Consider the following 16,726-nt stretch of genomic DNA (forward strand, 5'->3'; position numbering starts at 1 on the left):
TTGACAATAATAAAATATTTCTCCCAGCGGGTGAGCTGGTAGCAATTGTATTGTTGCCATCAAAGCTCACGTTTCAGCAGGTCATTACCATCATAACAAGCCCTTGGACCAACTGGCATGGACATGCAACATTGAGCTCCTGATGGGCACATTATTTCAGACCTTTAACTTCATGGAGAACAAGACAAATACTCCTGGGAACGGAGGATTATATTTTGAAATTCCTTTCTTTTCCGTTCTGCTTAATAATAAGAGCCTGCGTGTAATCAATCTACCGCCACTTGCTTTTTTATATTAACGGAGATTGTAAGGAACAAGGCTTGGGAATCCGAACGCTAAGAAAGAGCGGCCTTTAATCTTAACAAAATACTAACGATTAGCACGGCCGGGATGTGGCAACGCCAACACTTGTGAACGCTTGTGAATAAAAATGTTAAAAGCCAAGAAATGCACCCATATTCTTTTCTAGACTTTTTTTTAACCTTCTGTAATAGCAGCCACGAGGAGGAAGTTTATGATCTATATGTTGGAGACAACCTATACACAGAGAATCAGCATCTTATCAGACAGGGGAAGCACACTCCTTGTGAGGCAGCTACAGCAGGCAGGCTGGATAACGAAGGATATAGTAATTAGCAAAGTGCCATGTGAAATCAGAGACCTACATTACACAGGAGAGATGAAATGCAAAGGAAAGGAAAGGTGCAAGTGAAAAAAGCTGTTAAGGAAAATAAACAAAGGCTGTAGAAAAAAATTCAGAAAACAGATGGAGGCTGTCCCGTTCTTGAGTTTAGTGCAGGAGCCAGGACAGGTAATGTTCAAAAAAAAAAAAGAGCGATGTTTGCTGCTGCCAAAGCCTGTACACAAAAAATCTCAGGTGTTTTTGTGCTTAGGGGTGTTTTTTTTCCAGTAGGGTATTACCAGGTGATGCTGCAGGAGGACACGGAAAGATGCACAGCATGGGGGCTTGTCCTACTAAGGACAATATTTCCCTCCCTGTTAGCTTTCAGAATCCATCTTTTGTTTTGGTTTTGGTGGTTTGGGGTTGGTTTTTTTTTTTACATATTTAACCTCTATGAGTATTTCAGCAGCACTGGCGCTGTGTATTAGGAAGCACACATACCTGCATGTGTAATAGCACTGACGGGTGCATGATTTACAGGCCATTTCTTTCTCTAAGAAAGGATCAGCTGGAGGGACCACACCAGACTACTTTTCATTGGTGTTTGCCAGACCTTTTCACACTGTGAACTCACAAGGTCAAAAAAACCCGCCGACCAAACAAAAAGCCCAAACGACATCGAGTTAGACGATTGCTTGGATGCAAAGCTCCAAAGAACACTCAGAGCCCGTCAGAAACCCCACGCCGTTCAGTAGCCAGCTCAGCAAGCGGCGCATGTTGCTTTTGCATCAACACTGACGGCATCGGCCAGCTTGCGAGCGGGCACGGGTGCCAGCGTAACAGCGTGGGAGGAGCGGAGCGCTCCGCGGCCGGGCTGGCGCGGTGGCAGGGGTAGAGGGCTGTCAAACAAGCACCTACGGTGGCAAAACCGTGCTCTTACACTGGGATGGCTTCTTTTACTGGGGGGGGGGGGGCAGGGGAGGGGAAGGGCGATGTAAACCGTGTCAGTCAACGTCTAGTTTCGCTGAGCTAAGCCCTATCCACAACGAGAAGGCTCTGCCGGTTTGCTGATCGGATTTGAGCGAAGCGGTGTTGCTGCAGCCACAAGGTTGGGGCTGCAGCCGTTGAGAGCTGTAGCGGGATGTGCTGGGCAAGCTACGAATGCCAGCGCCCAAGCCCTTTTTCTGTTTTCTTTAAAGATTTAGTAGCTATTTTCATAGTTTAGAGGTTTGTGTTCCGAGCCAAATTCCCCACAGATAGCTACTGAAACACTTCTGCCTACCGCAATGTTTCCGATGGATTTCTGCGCCCGTCCTGGCTGTACCGCAGAGACAGGGTAGGGAGGAGACAGAAAGAAAAAAACCAAAGCAACTCGGCAGAGCTGGGCCCCTAGAAGTGGCTTCACCTCAGTGCTCCCTGTATTTTCTCTTCTGGGAGGTGAAATTTATGCTTGTATGGTGCTTCGTGATCCTCTCATGAAAAATGGTACAGAAATATTAATTACCGTTTTTTAATTGTATGTGAAAACTTTAACCAATGATTAGAGCCAATCACATGTCGAGGAAGACTAGGAGTACCGCTGCTTACATTTTTGTTTCCCCCTTTGTGTGTGAAAATCCGTACCACTACTTTTTTCACTTTTAAGTTACGGTGCGGCATTACGCTTTCCTTTGAAGAGGTCCCTTGCAATCATTCAAAATCAGAACGCTAAAGAAGGGGGTGAAAGCAGTTCTGCGCGTACGTACGTACGCCTGCACGCACAGCAGCGTCAACGCTAAAAACCAGTTTTGACCTCTTTGGAAGAGTCCACGCAGGGTTCGCCTTTCTATCGTGCTGCTGCTCCTTCTAGTCCCCCCCCGCCCCCCCATTTCCTAGGACAGTTAAAATACAGAAGGCCCTGGCAGCAGGGAAGAGGTGCCCCCCGTTTAAGGCACGTTGCCACTGAAAGCGCGAGGCACAAAAAGCCCCCGGCAGCTTGGCTGAAACAATTCCCGTCCCCGAGCATCACCGTTCTGTTCAGCAGCCTTTGTGCCATCAGCCAGCATCTCCAGAGAACGGCCAGCAGCGAAGGCGAGAAAGATGTTGGCAACCACAAGGACAAAATACTATCGAGATAGGCTAAAAAGCAAGCAAAGCACACGTTAGCACTTCTGTGACGGTCCAGAAGGGTCCACAGGAAAGAGGGGCTGACCCCGCGCGAGGGGGCTGCGGCCCTTCCGAGGTACAAGGCTGAGAGGCCATTTACTGCCAGTTTGCGACCGTGCTGCTGTGCAACCCCCCTGGATCTCGACGGCTCATCAGTGCTCTTCATTAACACCAATCTATAGTATTGCTCCGGTGGCTATTTACTTCCATTCAGAAAAGCTGGATCAAATAATACAGATTTTTGAATTTTTTTTTTACCCAGAACACATAAAAGGAGTCTCCTGCAGTAGGAAATGAATGATAGACTCGGTTGTTGATGGAGAAAGCAAGTAAGTACTTCTAGATGATATTGATGTGATCTTAAAATAGTGGGAAAGTTTTCTTTTATGACATTGACAGAGAGGCAATGATTTTGAGTAATGCAGGTTGATGTGAAGATGCTTTAAGATTAAATAAGTGCTATATAAAGGCCTGCCAGCCTGAATTCTAATGTGCTATGAGACATTTTGCATATTTAAGAGTATGCAAAATGCCTTGTACCACACCGGAATTCATTCTGACAAGGCTTTATATAGCATTTATTTACGCTCATGTTGTACTTTAAGGGAGAAGTGATAACGCTGGCTCCTCTTTGAATGGAAGTAACAAAAGGTAATGCTAATTGCTCCGTTTCCTTCTCCGAAAAAGAAAATAAAACCAAAAAACCCCCACAACACAAAAAATAAAATAAAAGCAATCAAAAGTGGAAGCTTGTTTAATATTGCTCTACCATCATCCTGAAAGGCATAATAATTTGAGTTACACATCTGAACTGATTGGAGTTACAGAATCATATCTCCTTTTTGCATTTAACAATATATACAATATAAAATAAATACATTTACACAAATGGACATTGGTTGGAGCACACGGTATGATACACATCACAAAAATATACAGTTGATTGCTATACAGATGTGAAGCCCATCTACAGCTATAGACATGTTTGTTTTTATTTGTTGTTTTGTTTCGGTTTTTAACTACTGGCTATTATGCAACTCCTGGATTATTATAAGCAGTTTAATTTTTTTTGTCCTTTTGCGATCTTTGCACGATAAGACTGCCATAAAATGTTTTCCTAGGCAGGTAAACAGAGACGCTTAAATAATTAAAATACAATCACCAACACCCATTTTCTCTTCTATAAGAAAAATAGCAGTTTTAATTTTTTATATCTTTTTATGTTATCATTTAAATGCAAAATAGTGGAATAAATACAACAATCTGATCTGATTGAAACAAATGTGTAACTTCTGGGAGTTACACAATCATATTGCTTTAAATAAGAAAAAATTAAAAAATGAAGCAAAAATAGAAATTAAATCGTTATGGCTAAAACATACACCCTTTGAAATTTTCCCAACACTTCACATTAAGTAAGTGGTCTTGAAAGAACTCTTCTCCAGCAAGGTTTAAGATGAACAACATTATAAAGCCCGTGCAGTTCTTTTAGCTATGTTTCAGGTTAATGCTTTTACAGTCTTGAGATACTTGTTCTTTTGCAGCTCCAAAAACTTACGGAAAATGAAAACTAAAGTTTGCACCGTGTGCCTTTAACACATCTCCATTTTTTGTGTGTTTTTGTATACTTCTAGTCGATTGGCTTTTGACCCTGAAGCCCAAGTTCTTTAATGTGATACAGCAAAAACAATATTTATATTATATATTTATATATATATAGTGTACTTGAACAGTAGCAACTTAAACCCTGCACAAACTTTCTGGAAAATAAACTTTTTTTTGCACTCTTACATATATAAATAATCTTATAGAATCAGCACCTTTTTCCCAGGAGTTGTATTTTTTTTTTTGACATTTTTCAAAGGGATGTGCCAATTTCTGAACTCCTATCACAGCTATAAATTTCAAGTTATTGACCATCTGAATGAATTGCTAATGATGATTTACCTAGAATCACACTACAGTCACTTCTCTACTGAGAAAACACAATCTACAATATAGTCCCATATAGCTAATGATAGATACACAGTTTTTTTCCTAGCACGAGGCCGATGGAGCATCAGCCCATTGTTATTTTGTTTAAAGCACACAACGTAGCAATAGTTTTGGAAACTTGTCCGCACCAAAAAAGTTTTGCAACAACACAGAGCGAGTTAATAACAACATCTGAGAGATGATTGAATAAAAGCTATATTTACAGCGTTTAAAAATTAGACTTATCTATAATCTTGAAATATTCAAAGTTTTATTTCTAAGCTATACATTGGTATTCTATAATAAACTGTTACAGAAATTATCCCTTGTTTTGAAAATATTATGATTTCAGTGTGTATCTGTTCATAACGAGTATTTGTTTGGAGTTTCGATCTCTTAATTATTACTAGGAAGAACCTTATTACCGGTAAGGAATAGAATATACTACTGTAATCTCCTGAGGAATTGTACATCCAATATTGTCTCTAATTCTACCCTGTGTCTATAAGCACACACCACAAGAATCCAAACACCACAAGAAGAACAAGACAACAGTCTTTGAATGCAACATAAAAATTCAGAAAAGCACAGCAAACATGAAACATTGAAAAGCTGAACTACATTTCTTTTGTTTGTTAGGATTACAATTTTAATTACATCTGTGTACATAGAATAAGGATGTTCACATAGTACAGGGAGCAGCTACTAACACTGGTACATTGGTATAGCATTTGATGGAGGTTACTGTTTGTTGGTTATTTAGCGACTGTAGTTTTCTGGGGGCATCTAATCGGTTTATACATTAGATTACACCTCGTAACAGTCTTGAAACTGACTGACTTTCATGCTGTGACAATACTGGTTGAAAAGCACATATACTGGTTTAGCTACTTGTTAAAGATTGCCATTTACAAAATAAAATCTAAATCAATAAATAAGGTACAGAAGTGTTAAATTCTTCAATTTGGTCAGAAGTCTACTACTCTGATTTCTTAATTTTGCAAACGTCGGCATTTGCCGTATTGCCTCTAAGCTACTATCGCTTCATAGGGGGTTTCTGCGTGTGAGGTTATAATTTTGCAAACAGGCGGTATCTCATTCATTTGCAACTGAAGCAGTTAGAAATCACGTAGCAACTATACCTTTGTACAGTCGCTGTCTCCTAACACCGTTACGGATTGGTATTTGACATGGAGTATTTATATGTTAGACTACTCGGATATACTGTAGGTGTAATCTAATCCTTTGAGTCAGTGAACATTTAGTTATAAACTGGAGCTCATGTTAAGAAACTGGATGTTTTGGACCAGACTGGCACACAACATAAATTGCATCCGTGATAATATGCACCTTCCCTTCAACTATTGCTTTAGTAAGATAAATTCCCACATTAATAAATGGCTGAAAACTGGTAAAGCTGGTACAAAAAAATCTCCGTTAGTAAGAAGAAACAAAACATTTAAAAAAATCTTCCTTCAGGATTCATTTGTCCTTCATTATTGTTCATCATTGTTCAAGCCAGCACAAAAATGCAGTATTTCTTTCTCTTTAGTATTGCATGAATGAATAAAGCTTAAACTATTCCCTGAAAAAGTTACATTGTAGCTAACCTAAGAAATATCTGGAAGACTTGAAAAAACAATTAAGGAATCAAATGGCTGTAACTGATCTAGATGGAAAATGCAATGGTAAGAAGCAGCCGATGCATCGTCGCTTAGTCGTCTAATTAGAGACTGCTCCTATGAAATCTAATACTGCATTCAGTCAGTTCATCGTGTTGTACTGTACTGCTAGGTACGGTGGTTCTCTCTTTGATTCCTTTGTCATTGGGGACATTATGGTTCATAATAAGTTCACTGGCATCCATATTATGGATTTCCATCCTTTGGCAGGCCTGGCTTCCATCTCTCTTCAATTAGAGACCTCTTTAGAAAGTTCAGCAGCAAAGAAAAAAGAGAAAAGGAAAAAGGAAAGGAAAGAACAGAAAGGAAAAGAGAGAAAAGGAAAAGGAAAAGAAAAACTGCATCAGAAAGACACAGAAGAAAAAGTTGAAAGCTGCTTCACAGTCTTGCTGCTAAATATCAGTGCAGTCATTTTTTCCTTAATTAAACACTAAGTTTCTTTGCCATTATTATCCTGTTTATTTTCCCTTTTTTTTTTTTTTTTTTTTTTTTTTTTAAAACGTGCATGATGGGGAAGCCCATGATGCTTTAGTCAGACCTTGGCCTCCAGCATTTCCAAAAAAAGTTTGTGCATGGGGACTTTGCCTTCCAGTTTGATGTTGTAGAAATGCTGCACAGCCTTGGTGGAGGTTTGCCTCAGAAGCGGGAGAGTCATCAACATCTTGCCTGCGCGACGTGGGTCTTCCATGTGCTGCCCGGCCTCATAATCCTGCAGAGCCTCGTGTAAGACGTCCTGAAGTTTCTGCACTGCCTCAACATCCTCTATGTGCATTGAGTCTGCAAAACAAAGGAGCAAAAGGAGGTTTCAGTTCGGTGTGCCGAAAGTCAGATAACGCTATGGCTGTACAACACTTTCACTGGTTCTCTCCATCCTCTTTCACAAAGAAGGAAGATAATTACCCACTAATTTCTGTATTGACCTTCAGGAAAACAGCTGGAACTGCTGTGGAACTACAAATGTATAATTAACTCTCCTGTAAATAATCCTTCTCCTCGTCCTCCTCAAACAAGTACAACCCGTCACCCTCGCTGCTCCGGAAACCATCTCTTACAGTTACTGCTGTGAAGAAATCATAGCACCAAAGGGCTGTACGAATTGAGGGCTGCGTTTTATCAGGGAAGCAAGAATGACTGCCCTACTATGGAAAAGCTCGGCAAAATTCTGTGTCGGGCTCCAAGGCTGTGGAGTTGGACGCCATGGTCGTTACCCACTACCCCGGCTGATGCTGATGGCGGGATTAGGACCACTGCACTGACACAAGGGAAAAGCGGGTTTGATGCGATTTCCCGATAGGTTTACTGATTTTTTTTCTCCCTCAGGCACATTCAGACAGACGGGCAACACTTCGTATGTTCCTGAACAGCTTTTGTTCGGTGAAGCTAACATCTCCTACAAGGTGTAATCCTTCTCTCCCGCCCACTCAGAGGGGGGTTTATCTTGTTATTGTTGGGGTTTTGCATTTTTTCTAAATCACTCAAAGCAAGCACCTCGCCCTGTACCTTTCCCGGTGAGATGGTTTGGTGGTGTAAGTATTGAGTGACAAGCCTAGACGCAGCGCACACCAGGAACTAAACTAAACTGCTACGTGACCCGGAAAGATTAAAGCAATGGAAGTGTGAAATAAAAAGAAAAGATCTAACTGAAATAACTGTAAAACCCTCAACAGCATAGATACAGAAAGGGAAGATGTCCCTGAGAATGCGCAGTTACTGGACCATGCTGAGATGACTTCGGACAAGCAGCCCTAATTCTCTGACTTTTATGTAGTCATAAATGCCAAAAAAACCCTGATGTGGTCGAAAGTGAGGTGAATGCAAGTAAGGAAGAACAGTCATAGGTGAAAGAGGCCACCAAACAGCCCCTATCAGCTACCAAAATCTGGATGGTCGACAGACTTACAGAGCCAATAAACCACCGTATGAAAATATAACTGCTGCAAGGGGTTCAAGTCCTGGGGATAGGCTACGCTGTGCAAGCTTAGCGCAGGGTGAAAGTGGGACATGGCATCATTAAAGTATATCCTTGAAAACTCTGGTTAGTACAACGCTGCTTTGCAGCTTAATTTTTGGTTTTGGAATAAAGCTCCTGTTCCCAGGCAGAATAATGACTGAGGAGTTGGATGGTGAAGAACCCACTTCCATCATCGTTTCCAAGCCCTGCATTAAGCAGCCTGATGCCCTGGATCCGTATTTTGACAGAGCCTCATGTTTTACGCTGTTGATGATAGCAACATCAAATTTTGCACGTGCTTCAAATATCTGAATTACATTCAGAGAATTAAGATGCACCTAAGATTCGTTCCCTAAAAGCTGACGTGCAACTATTTCCTCAGATAATTAGGCCAGATAGTAAATACCTCTCTCTTTTCAAACACAAACACGTAAACCAAAACACAAACCAGTAAGTAACAGGTTAACAAAAATGTTCCAGCTTCTATTGTCAAAACAAATGTGCAAATTGAAAAGAAAAAAAAAAATAAAAGTTACAGCTCCCGCTCTAAAACAGACACTTAATTATATACAAGTTTGGATCATTTAGCACGTTTTATTGATTCTGATGACAGTTTATCTGTTAATTACACATAATGGAGTCCTATGGGAATTTTACGTGTTTAATAATTCTGAGTCTTAGCGAATACATGCTCTAAGAAGCATGCAGTTAAGACATACGCTGCCGCGATGCGATACTGCACATCAAGGTGCACAGTGCTGAAAGCAGAGAAACGCAAAAATATCTCTCTTAGGGAAAAAGAAAGCGACAACATTTTAAAAAAGATGACAGGGAAATATTACCTCTAGCAAAATTTAGTTCTAATTAACGTGAGACCATTCCCCAAATCCATACATTTTTGATCGTTTTCTCATACAGCAATTCTATTAAATAATTCTGTGTCAATAAGAGAAAATCCCTGAATTCTGTGTCCTACAAACAGATGTTATCGATACAGACATGCTGACACACACACACACAAACGTGACTGATGTCTTAAGCATAGTGTCCAACCACCGGGCTTAATTTGGAATGCAAACTCCAAACAAATTGCCATCTTTACGCCCCGACTCTTTAGCAAGTCCTTGGATATTCACTGTTGTTCTATACAACACACCATGTGCTACTCCAAATAATTTTTCTATAAACCATGCACAGTTTGTGCAGAAATTACACATCTTCTCCTCCTCTCCCCAGACCCACAGTGCCAGGGCCAGATTTGCTGGGGAACCAGATAGGAGCATTTTCGCAGCAACAAAATGCTTGGCGAGTCAAAGTCTCACCAAGTTCTCGTGAATTTTTTTTTACACCACACTGCATAGAGAGACAGGACTTTCTGGAGAACCTGACTATAAATGTTTCGGTTTTAACACTCTACCAAACTGGTCTGATTGGGTCTTCCCAGAATCGGCATTTGTAACTGTGACCATGTTTGAATTTGGAAATACATGGACGGAGTCTGGACTAATGTATTTTTTGCACAGAGATGAAACTTGCCTGAGATCTTTAGCTCTGCAGTTTGGATAGCAATTTGGCCTTCAGCGTTAGGAACACAGATGCTCTACATATTTCTTACACAGAAACTGAGTGAGGATGGAAAAGAGGAAGAGAACACCCCTAGAAAACGCAAGAACGGAAGGTGAATCAAAACCTGCCCTCTGATACAGCGATTACACTCCATGCTCTCAAACTCTTCCGCTGTGTGGACAACATCTTTAAAAAAGGGATCTTATCCTCTCCTCGCAGGGGTGATTGTATACCATCCCTCCGGTAAACAGAGCAATTGCTTACATGGAAAAGTAATAGTAGTAAAGCATTTAATGCATTTGTTGCTGTCTTTGAAAACAATTTAGCAGCTGGGAAGAACGTGACCAGCCAGCTCTCCACTGGCCTGATGCAAGCACTCCGCTGCCGAACAGTGGTTCATGGAGCAGAGTTGAGGAAGCTGTGCCTTGGGAAACAGATTTTGTCACAGGAAATGAGGTAAGAAAAAATAGGAGAGAGAGGGGCAGATTTGAAAATGATTTGATCAAATTACTATGAGAATTTAACTTCCCATTTACAGAAAAGATTCAAACTCATTTCAGCTTTACCCATTCTAGGGTCTGCTAATGTTTAAATGCAAACTCACTAAATCTGTGCTATTTAATTAGACCATGATTCAGCTCGCAGATGGCTCAGGAAATTATTAATCTCTACAAAGATCCTTCTTCAACTTTTAGCCTTGCAGTTTGGAACTTCCACTTTATTCCTGATATTAAACGAATGTAGATCTTAATCCCTCAGGCGTAAGCCTTTGAAAATAAGGAAAATGGTTGAAAACGCTGAACTAGCCAAGGGGAAAAGAGGAGGAAAAATAAAAGAAAAGAGAAATCTTTTCAGTAACTACAGACTGGCAGATGTAGAAGTGAATTCAGAGCAGGTTACCTTATTGCTGATACACCCAGTCCTCGCCAGTAAGAGAGGGCAATGTCAACAAGAACCACTATAATTTAAGGAAACGTAGAGTCTGTGTGACAATCCAGAAACAAAGAAATAATTCCACAGTTAATATGAAATTGAATTATAAGTTAGGTACAAAGATTTTGAATGTTCTTCCTATACCAAGAAAAACCCTAGAAATTATACTTTTTTTTTTTTTTTAAATGGCTTTGTAGATAGTCTGGATAATTTACAATTACATCCTACACAGCTAATATCCAGAGGAAACCTGTACCCAGATGTAATACTCTTAAAACTCAGTGCCTATATAAAGAATGAAATTTGAAAGCAATCAGGATTTGATCTTAAAAGCCCTGCAAAAAAAGGATCCCGGGCTGGTGAAACTGAAGACCTCAACAGACAAACACAAGACTTGTCGATAGGATGCGCTGCTGAGAACATGGGATTTCAGTCTAGAAGGGGGAAAAGTTGTTACTGATCAGTGCTGCAAAGGGAGAGCGTGAGATCAATACATGAGGACATCAACTCATTGAGCTCTACTTTGAGAATCTCGTTCTATTCTTGCAAACGCTTTCTTTCACCATCACAGGATGGGAAAGGAGAATTGTACCTCATCTGATCAGCCGATTAATTGTATCCTTGTGCAGAAATGGGAGACAACTTGAGTTCTCATCCAAGAAAAACACCACAAGATCCAGATAGAAATTCAGATTACAGTCTACCTCGTTTAAAATTCAAGCTTCATCTCAAATGCAGCAAACAAACATCCAACCACCCAGGAATTATTTAGAACGCACCCCAAAGGGTGACAACTAGCTAAAGATTGGAAAGCACCTGAACTGAGGACAAGGAGACCTCTCAAAATACTGCTCTGAGGAAAGTTAAAGGCTCGTATGTATGTATTTTGTACATAACATCACTAAGAAGCAGTAGAAACCCAGGGGTCTCAAATGAAGCATTTCTTCATGTCAGAAAATTCAGGCAGCATAAAGGAAGAAATTATTATAGTGAATCAAGCAGCAGGGAGCATGCAGCAGCGAACACACACATTAAGATGCTGATAAAGCACATCAGAGAGGCAAATATCAACAAGTACTTGAAAGACAGCAATCGCGGTGACGTTTGTGATTCCCTATAGCTGAGCAGTTCACAAACCCAAACCCAATAAATAAGTTTAGAAAGTTGTAGGATCCTGGAAGAATTGGATGGGATGAAGAGTAAGAAGAGCAGGCAAAACTGGTTTTGCTTTACGTAAAGACAAGAAAACCCTAATCTGGATTATGTCTCAAATAAAAGGAACTTATTATCTAGACTGTATTGCCAAGCCAAAAAGCCCACAAAAACCGCCGCAGTGTTTATTGACGCGTGAACTGTTCTCAGAATTAGAGAACCCCTTCCTCTCCTGCCTGAAACGTATGCCAGATTTACACAGGGAAAGTTGCATTTTTGCAAAGTGCTTGCCCACACTGTGTTTCTGTGTAATTTTTATGAGAAACACAACACAGTGCCATTTTGAAAAGCATATTGCTTAAGACAGAAGCAACCCATGGAAACTGTTGATAGCAAATGAAACTAGGTTCTTGGTTCCCTCACCCAGCAACAATTCCCATCCTTTTCCAGTCTAGAACTTAAATTGCCCCAGACACTTACTTTGGTCCTCCCTGTGCAGGGTCAACAAATATACTTAACTTTGACCACCTATTTGCCTGTTCTTCCTGAACAGAACTATTTGCTGGCGTCTGCATGGTTAGGCTAAGAGAGAAGCACACAGGCAAAGAGAATATTTTCCCTTCAAAAGAGTACAGCAAAAACGATCTGACATCCGGATTATTCTATTGGAAACGGACACTTCAATCGGAATATATGTTGGAAATTAAAGAGGAATAAATTAAGAATTCCTTGTCCATAGGAATTATAAGCAATGGAAACCAAAAAAAGTAAAACAAAAGCTGGTATTATTGATTTTAGCGAACAAGGTCTTAGTCTGGATTGCACTGGTTTGGCCCACTTTTAAGGAGAGACATGAAAACTGAAGCCTCAAAACGGTTTTTTAAAACACAGTAGGAAATGAAGATGTAGTAAGAAAAGAAATTACTTCACAGAACACGCCGATTTATTTCAGGGGCTAACTGGATTAGCAGTGAACTAAAACCACAGGCATAAGGTAAGTTAAAACATAGCAGACCACCTTTTTTTTTTTGTTCCTGAAATGGCTTCCTTTCTGCTAGGATAGGTAGCGAGGGCAACAAATAAAGGAGTATTTCCACAATGCAGAACAAATTGCATACTATGAACTGGTTCGAGTACCTACTCAATAAGGCTACTAAAACTCTGGAAAAGGGAGATTCGAATGATAGAGCTAGGGAGTAAGATACCAACTAAAAGAAAATGTTGAACGAATGCTTCAAAATCCTTTTTATCCACTACAAGCTCTAAGTAATTGCCATAATTACCACTGAGAGCCACTAGTTTAGTGCTGTGGAAAAGCAGGGTGAATAGCAGTGAAGAGCAGCAATTGCACTGGTGACACAGTGGTTCCTACCGTCGCTTTCCCACCCAGAAAATCCGCCTGTCAGCACAGAGCTGGCCCTTGGCAGGCGCGGCACAGCCCTCCCCTCGCAGTCCTGCCCCAGCAGGAAGGAACCCGGGGCCCGTCCTCCCTCCTGCCACGGGGCTGGCCTCACTTCTTACCCTTCGTGAGTCTCAGGCTGCTAACACGTAAATAATAGCTACCTTTTTCATAACTAAGTGAGGAATATCTCCAAGTTATCAGTTACTAGACCAACTACCAGAAAAAGAAAAAAAAAATTAAACCATTAATTAACTCTGCTACCATTTGCTTAATGATAGCATTAAGCAAATGGTAGCAGAGTTATTTATTTTCTCTAAGAATTGCGGGTGCCATCTATTTGATTACACGAGAATGGAATATGAGGAAGAAACTGTGTTCAAGCAACACAGAAACTCTGACTACTGTGGCAACTTCCTTTTCTAAAAATTTGTTTCTGTGCTGTACCACTCTCTACAAAATTACATGAAAGAGTAACAGACCTTGCTATTTATATTTGGCAAAATAAACATTGGTAACACACCAATAGCACACAGGTGTGTATATATTTTATATATATATTCACGATAGATACATTTTAATCATGGATTCTAACAATATATTCACAATAGATACATTTTAATCATGGATTCTAACACTAACAAGATGATTAAATAAAACAAAATGAAAACACGGACATTATTAGAAACTAAATATAGTCTATTGTAACAAAAGATAAGCCACAGTCTATACAGGGAATAAAGATGATGTCCTGTGGAATAAGTGATTTATAGGGTTCTACCAATTAATTTTTGTTATGATAATGTTATTTAATGGTGATAGCCTAGTGCTCTGAGTACACTTTTCTGGTGGCTGGAAAGCTAAGTAAGTTGTAAGAACGAACTAATTTTTTTACCAGGATAGATGATCGTGTAACTTTACTGGCATCAATGTTAATCTGGGCTTCATTATGCTAAGATGCACAAGATACTTCTTGGTTCTCATTCCTTCAGTACTGAAGGGGTGCTGGGGTTTTTTTTAGGAGAGTTAATAAAAGAGACCAGAAATTGTGATGGTGAGCGGAGGTCCTTTTCTCCTTCTGGTGGTACAGGCTGGACAGCTAGTATTAGCGTTTAAGATTAAATTTTCAACAGTGCACAGGGTTATACTTTTAAGTGCCTAGCATCCACATTTGGGTCAGATTTTTCAAGATGCCAGCAGCCTATTAGGCAGATACACACGGATCAGATTTTCAAATGTGCTAATGTATTTTGACACTCTAGTTCCTTATGTTAGGTCTTAGATGGGAACTGAGCTTCTCTTAAAAATCTGGTCTCAGTTATGACTCCCGAGCTCTTCTGCAACATTTGGCCTGAAGGCACAATTTAGTCCTTACTGATTAGGCAATTTCAAAAACTGCTCACCTGCAACTCCCTGTTTAGTATTACCTAATCGATACATGAAAGCATTTTCTAATACAAAAAGAGAGGAGCAGGTCATCTTTTCTGTGTCGGAGTGTTCACGTGTGCCTGTGCGCACTTGTGTACACTTCAAACGTATTTTGTAAATATTTCACCTTCCCTTACACACGAGGAAGTAATTGGTACATGCATGTTTTGGAAACCGTTCAAAGTTGATTTTCTGCGTGGGTAAACAAAGTGCTCATTGGTGCCAGCTTGCTTCATTTGGGCGGTGTGAGGTGGAATGCAGGGCACTTGCATCCTGCAGCTTCAAGGTACCTACTTGCTTTTGTGCAGGGAAGGTAGAGAAAGACGGAAAGGAACTCGTGATACTGACAGGACAAGGGCAACGCCGTGGTGAGGGGGTCTTCTCTGGAGTTCAAGCGTAAAGGCTGTATTAATTACTATCGAATCAATGCAGATGTTTAAAACTAACCTGATAAATTCCATATTAAGCACTACAAGTTAAACGTAACTGTTGAATCATGCCTGTATAGACTTTAACATACACGGGACTGAAATGCCCATACAACATTTGTGCTCTTATATACGTATTTAAACTTCTCAGATGCTACGTGCACTCCATTTGAAATCAGTGACAATCTACAAGGTTGCTACTTCTTGCATTTCTGGGAATTTATAGAAGCAGCGTGGCATTGGCCAACCCTGCAAAGGGAACATTTGATAACGGCTGTCAGAGAATCTCCCTGAAAAACGGCTCCTCCTCCCCACCTTTTAGAAACCAAAAGGCAGGATTATCTCAGTTAAGAGTACTGCACAAGTAGACTCTGTAGGCCTAAAGACAAGTTAGCAGCTGGGGTGTTCTAATGCTCATGATACTGAGATTTGTTGGCCCAAACAAAGCTTGTGCTATTTATTCTAACAAAATACAATCAATAGGAAGACGATCTACAATTTCTTTTTCCTGCTTCTATACACCAGCAGGGAAAGTACTATGACACTGTATCATAAATCACTAACACAGATACAGAGCTATAAAACCATCTTTGTCTACTGTTTACAGTAGAGTCAACCTGGGAATCTTTCTAGACAGTGCGGATATGGCAAAAATGTCTGAAACGCCTAAGATTTCTTATTATACTTCATGCCTTCTCTCTACGGCTATAAAAAAGCTAATATATTTTAAACCGGAAAAATAAATAGTGGAAGTTTTGGAAGAAAGCAGATGTAGCAACAAAATATATTAAAATGTGAATTTCTAGCTGATTGATTTTATGATGGCATTTTATTTCTTTTTATTGGATATAGCTGGATTTACATTAATCAAGTTCATAGTTATGTGAAAATAAGCTATTTCTGGTTTTGCCTATTAAAAAAGACAAAAACTTTAATTTTACTTTAATGTGACTTTAATTTTAGCAGCATTTGTAAATTAAAACACTAGGGGTCTGGTATTCTTCGATGGGCTGTAATTCTGCAGGTGCTATTCTACACCTACAGGTTAGTGTAGCTACAGCTGACAGAAGTTTGATATCTGCTGCATGTACAACCTGAAGCTGAAATGTTGAATGTCAGTAGTCAAAACATTCTGTTGAGAGGGAGGTCGAATGGCTGGGCTGCTTTTTTAACTCCTCCTTGCAACAGTTTGATTTTAAAACAGCAATTTTATTTAAGATGAGGGACGGAAATGTTTTCACCTAAATGTGCCCTGAATTTTAGTATGCTGAATCGTATTTATCTCTGACATCATCCTGCTTGTAATTCCCAGCAAAGTTAATCAAGCTACAGATGATTTTGACACACTCTATGCACAATGTATGACTATACTTTTTTTGGCAGCACTATTTTTTATTCTTACTTAAACACTGCATGTCTTTTGGGGGGGGGGGAAGAAAAAGGTGT

General features: G+C 40.1%; 1 protein-coding gene across 10 annotated transcripts in view; it reads right to left on the reverse strand.

The window, feature by feature from the left end:
• Positions 1-3,517: 3,517 nt before the first annotated feature.
• Positions 3,518-16,726, reverse strand: part of ESRRG (estrogen related receptor gamma) — a 392,451-nt gene continuing 379,242 nt past the window's right edge. For all 10 annotated transcript variants that reach the window (XM_075496438.1, XM_075496436.1, XM_075496437.1 and 7 more), the window contains one exon: positions 3,518-7,200. In XM_075496438.1, coding sequence (XP_075352553.1) covers positions 6,956-7,200 — 245 coding nt within the window. In that variant the 3' untranslated portion in view covers positions 3,518-6,955. The remainder of the gene's footprint in view (positions 7,201-16,726) is intronic.

Source organism: Mycteria americana, chromosome 3 (genome assembly GCF_035582795.1).
Source record: "Mycteria americana isolate JAX WOST 10 ecotype Jacksonville Zoo and Gardens chromosome 3, USCA_MyAme_1.0, whole genome shotgun sequence".
Taxonomy (NCBI): domain Eukaryota; kingdom Metazoa; phylum Chordata; class Aves; order Ciconiiformes; family Ciconiidae; genus Mycteria; species Mycteria americana.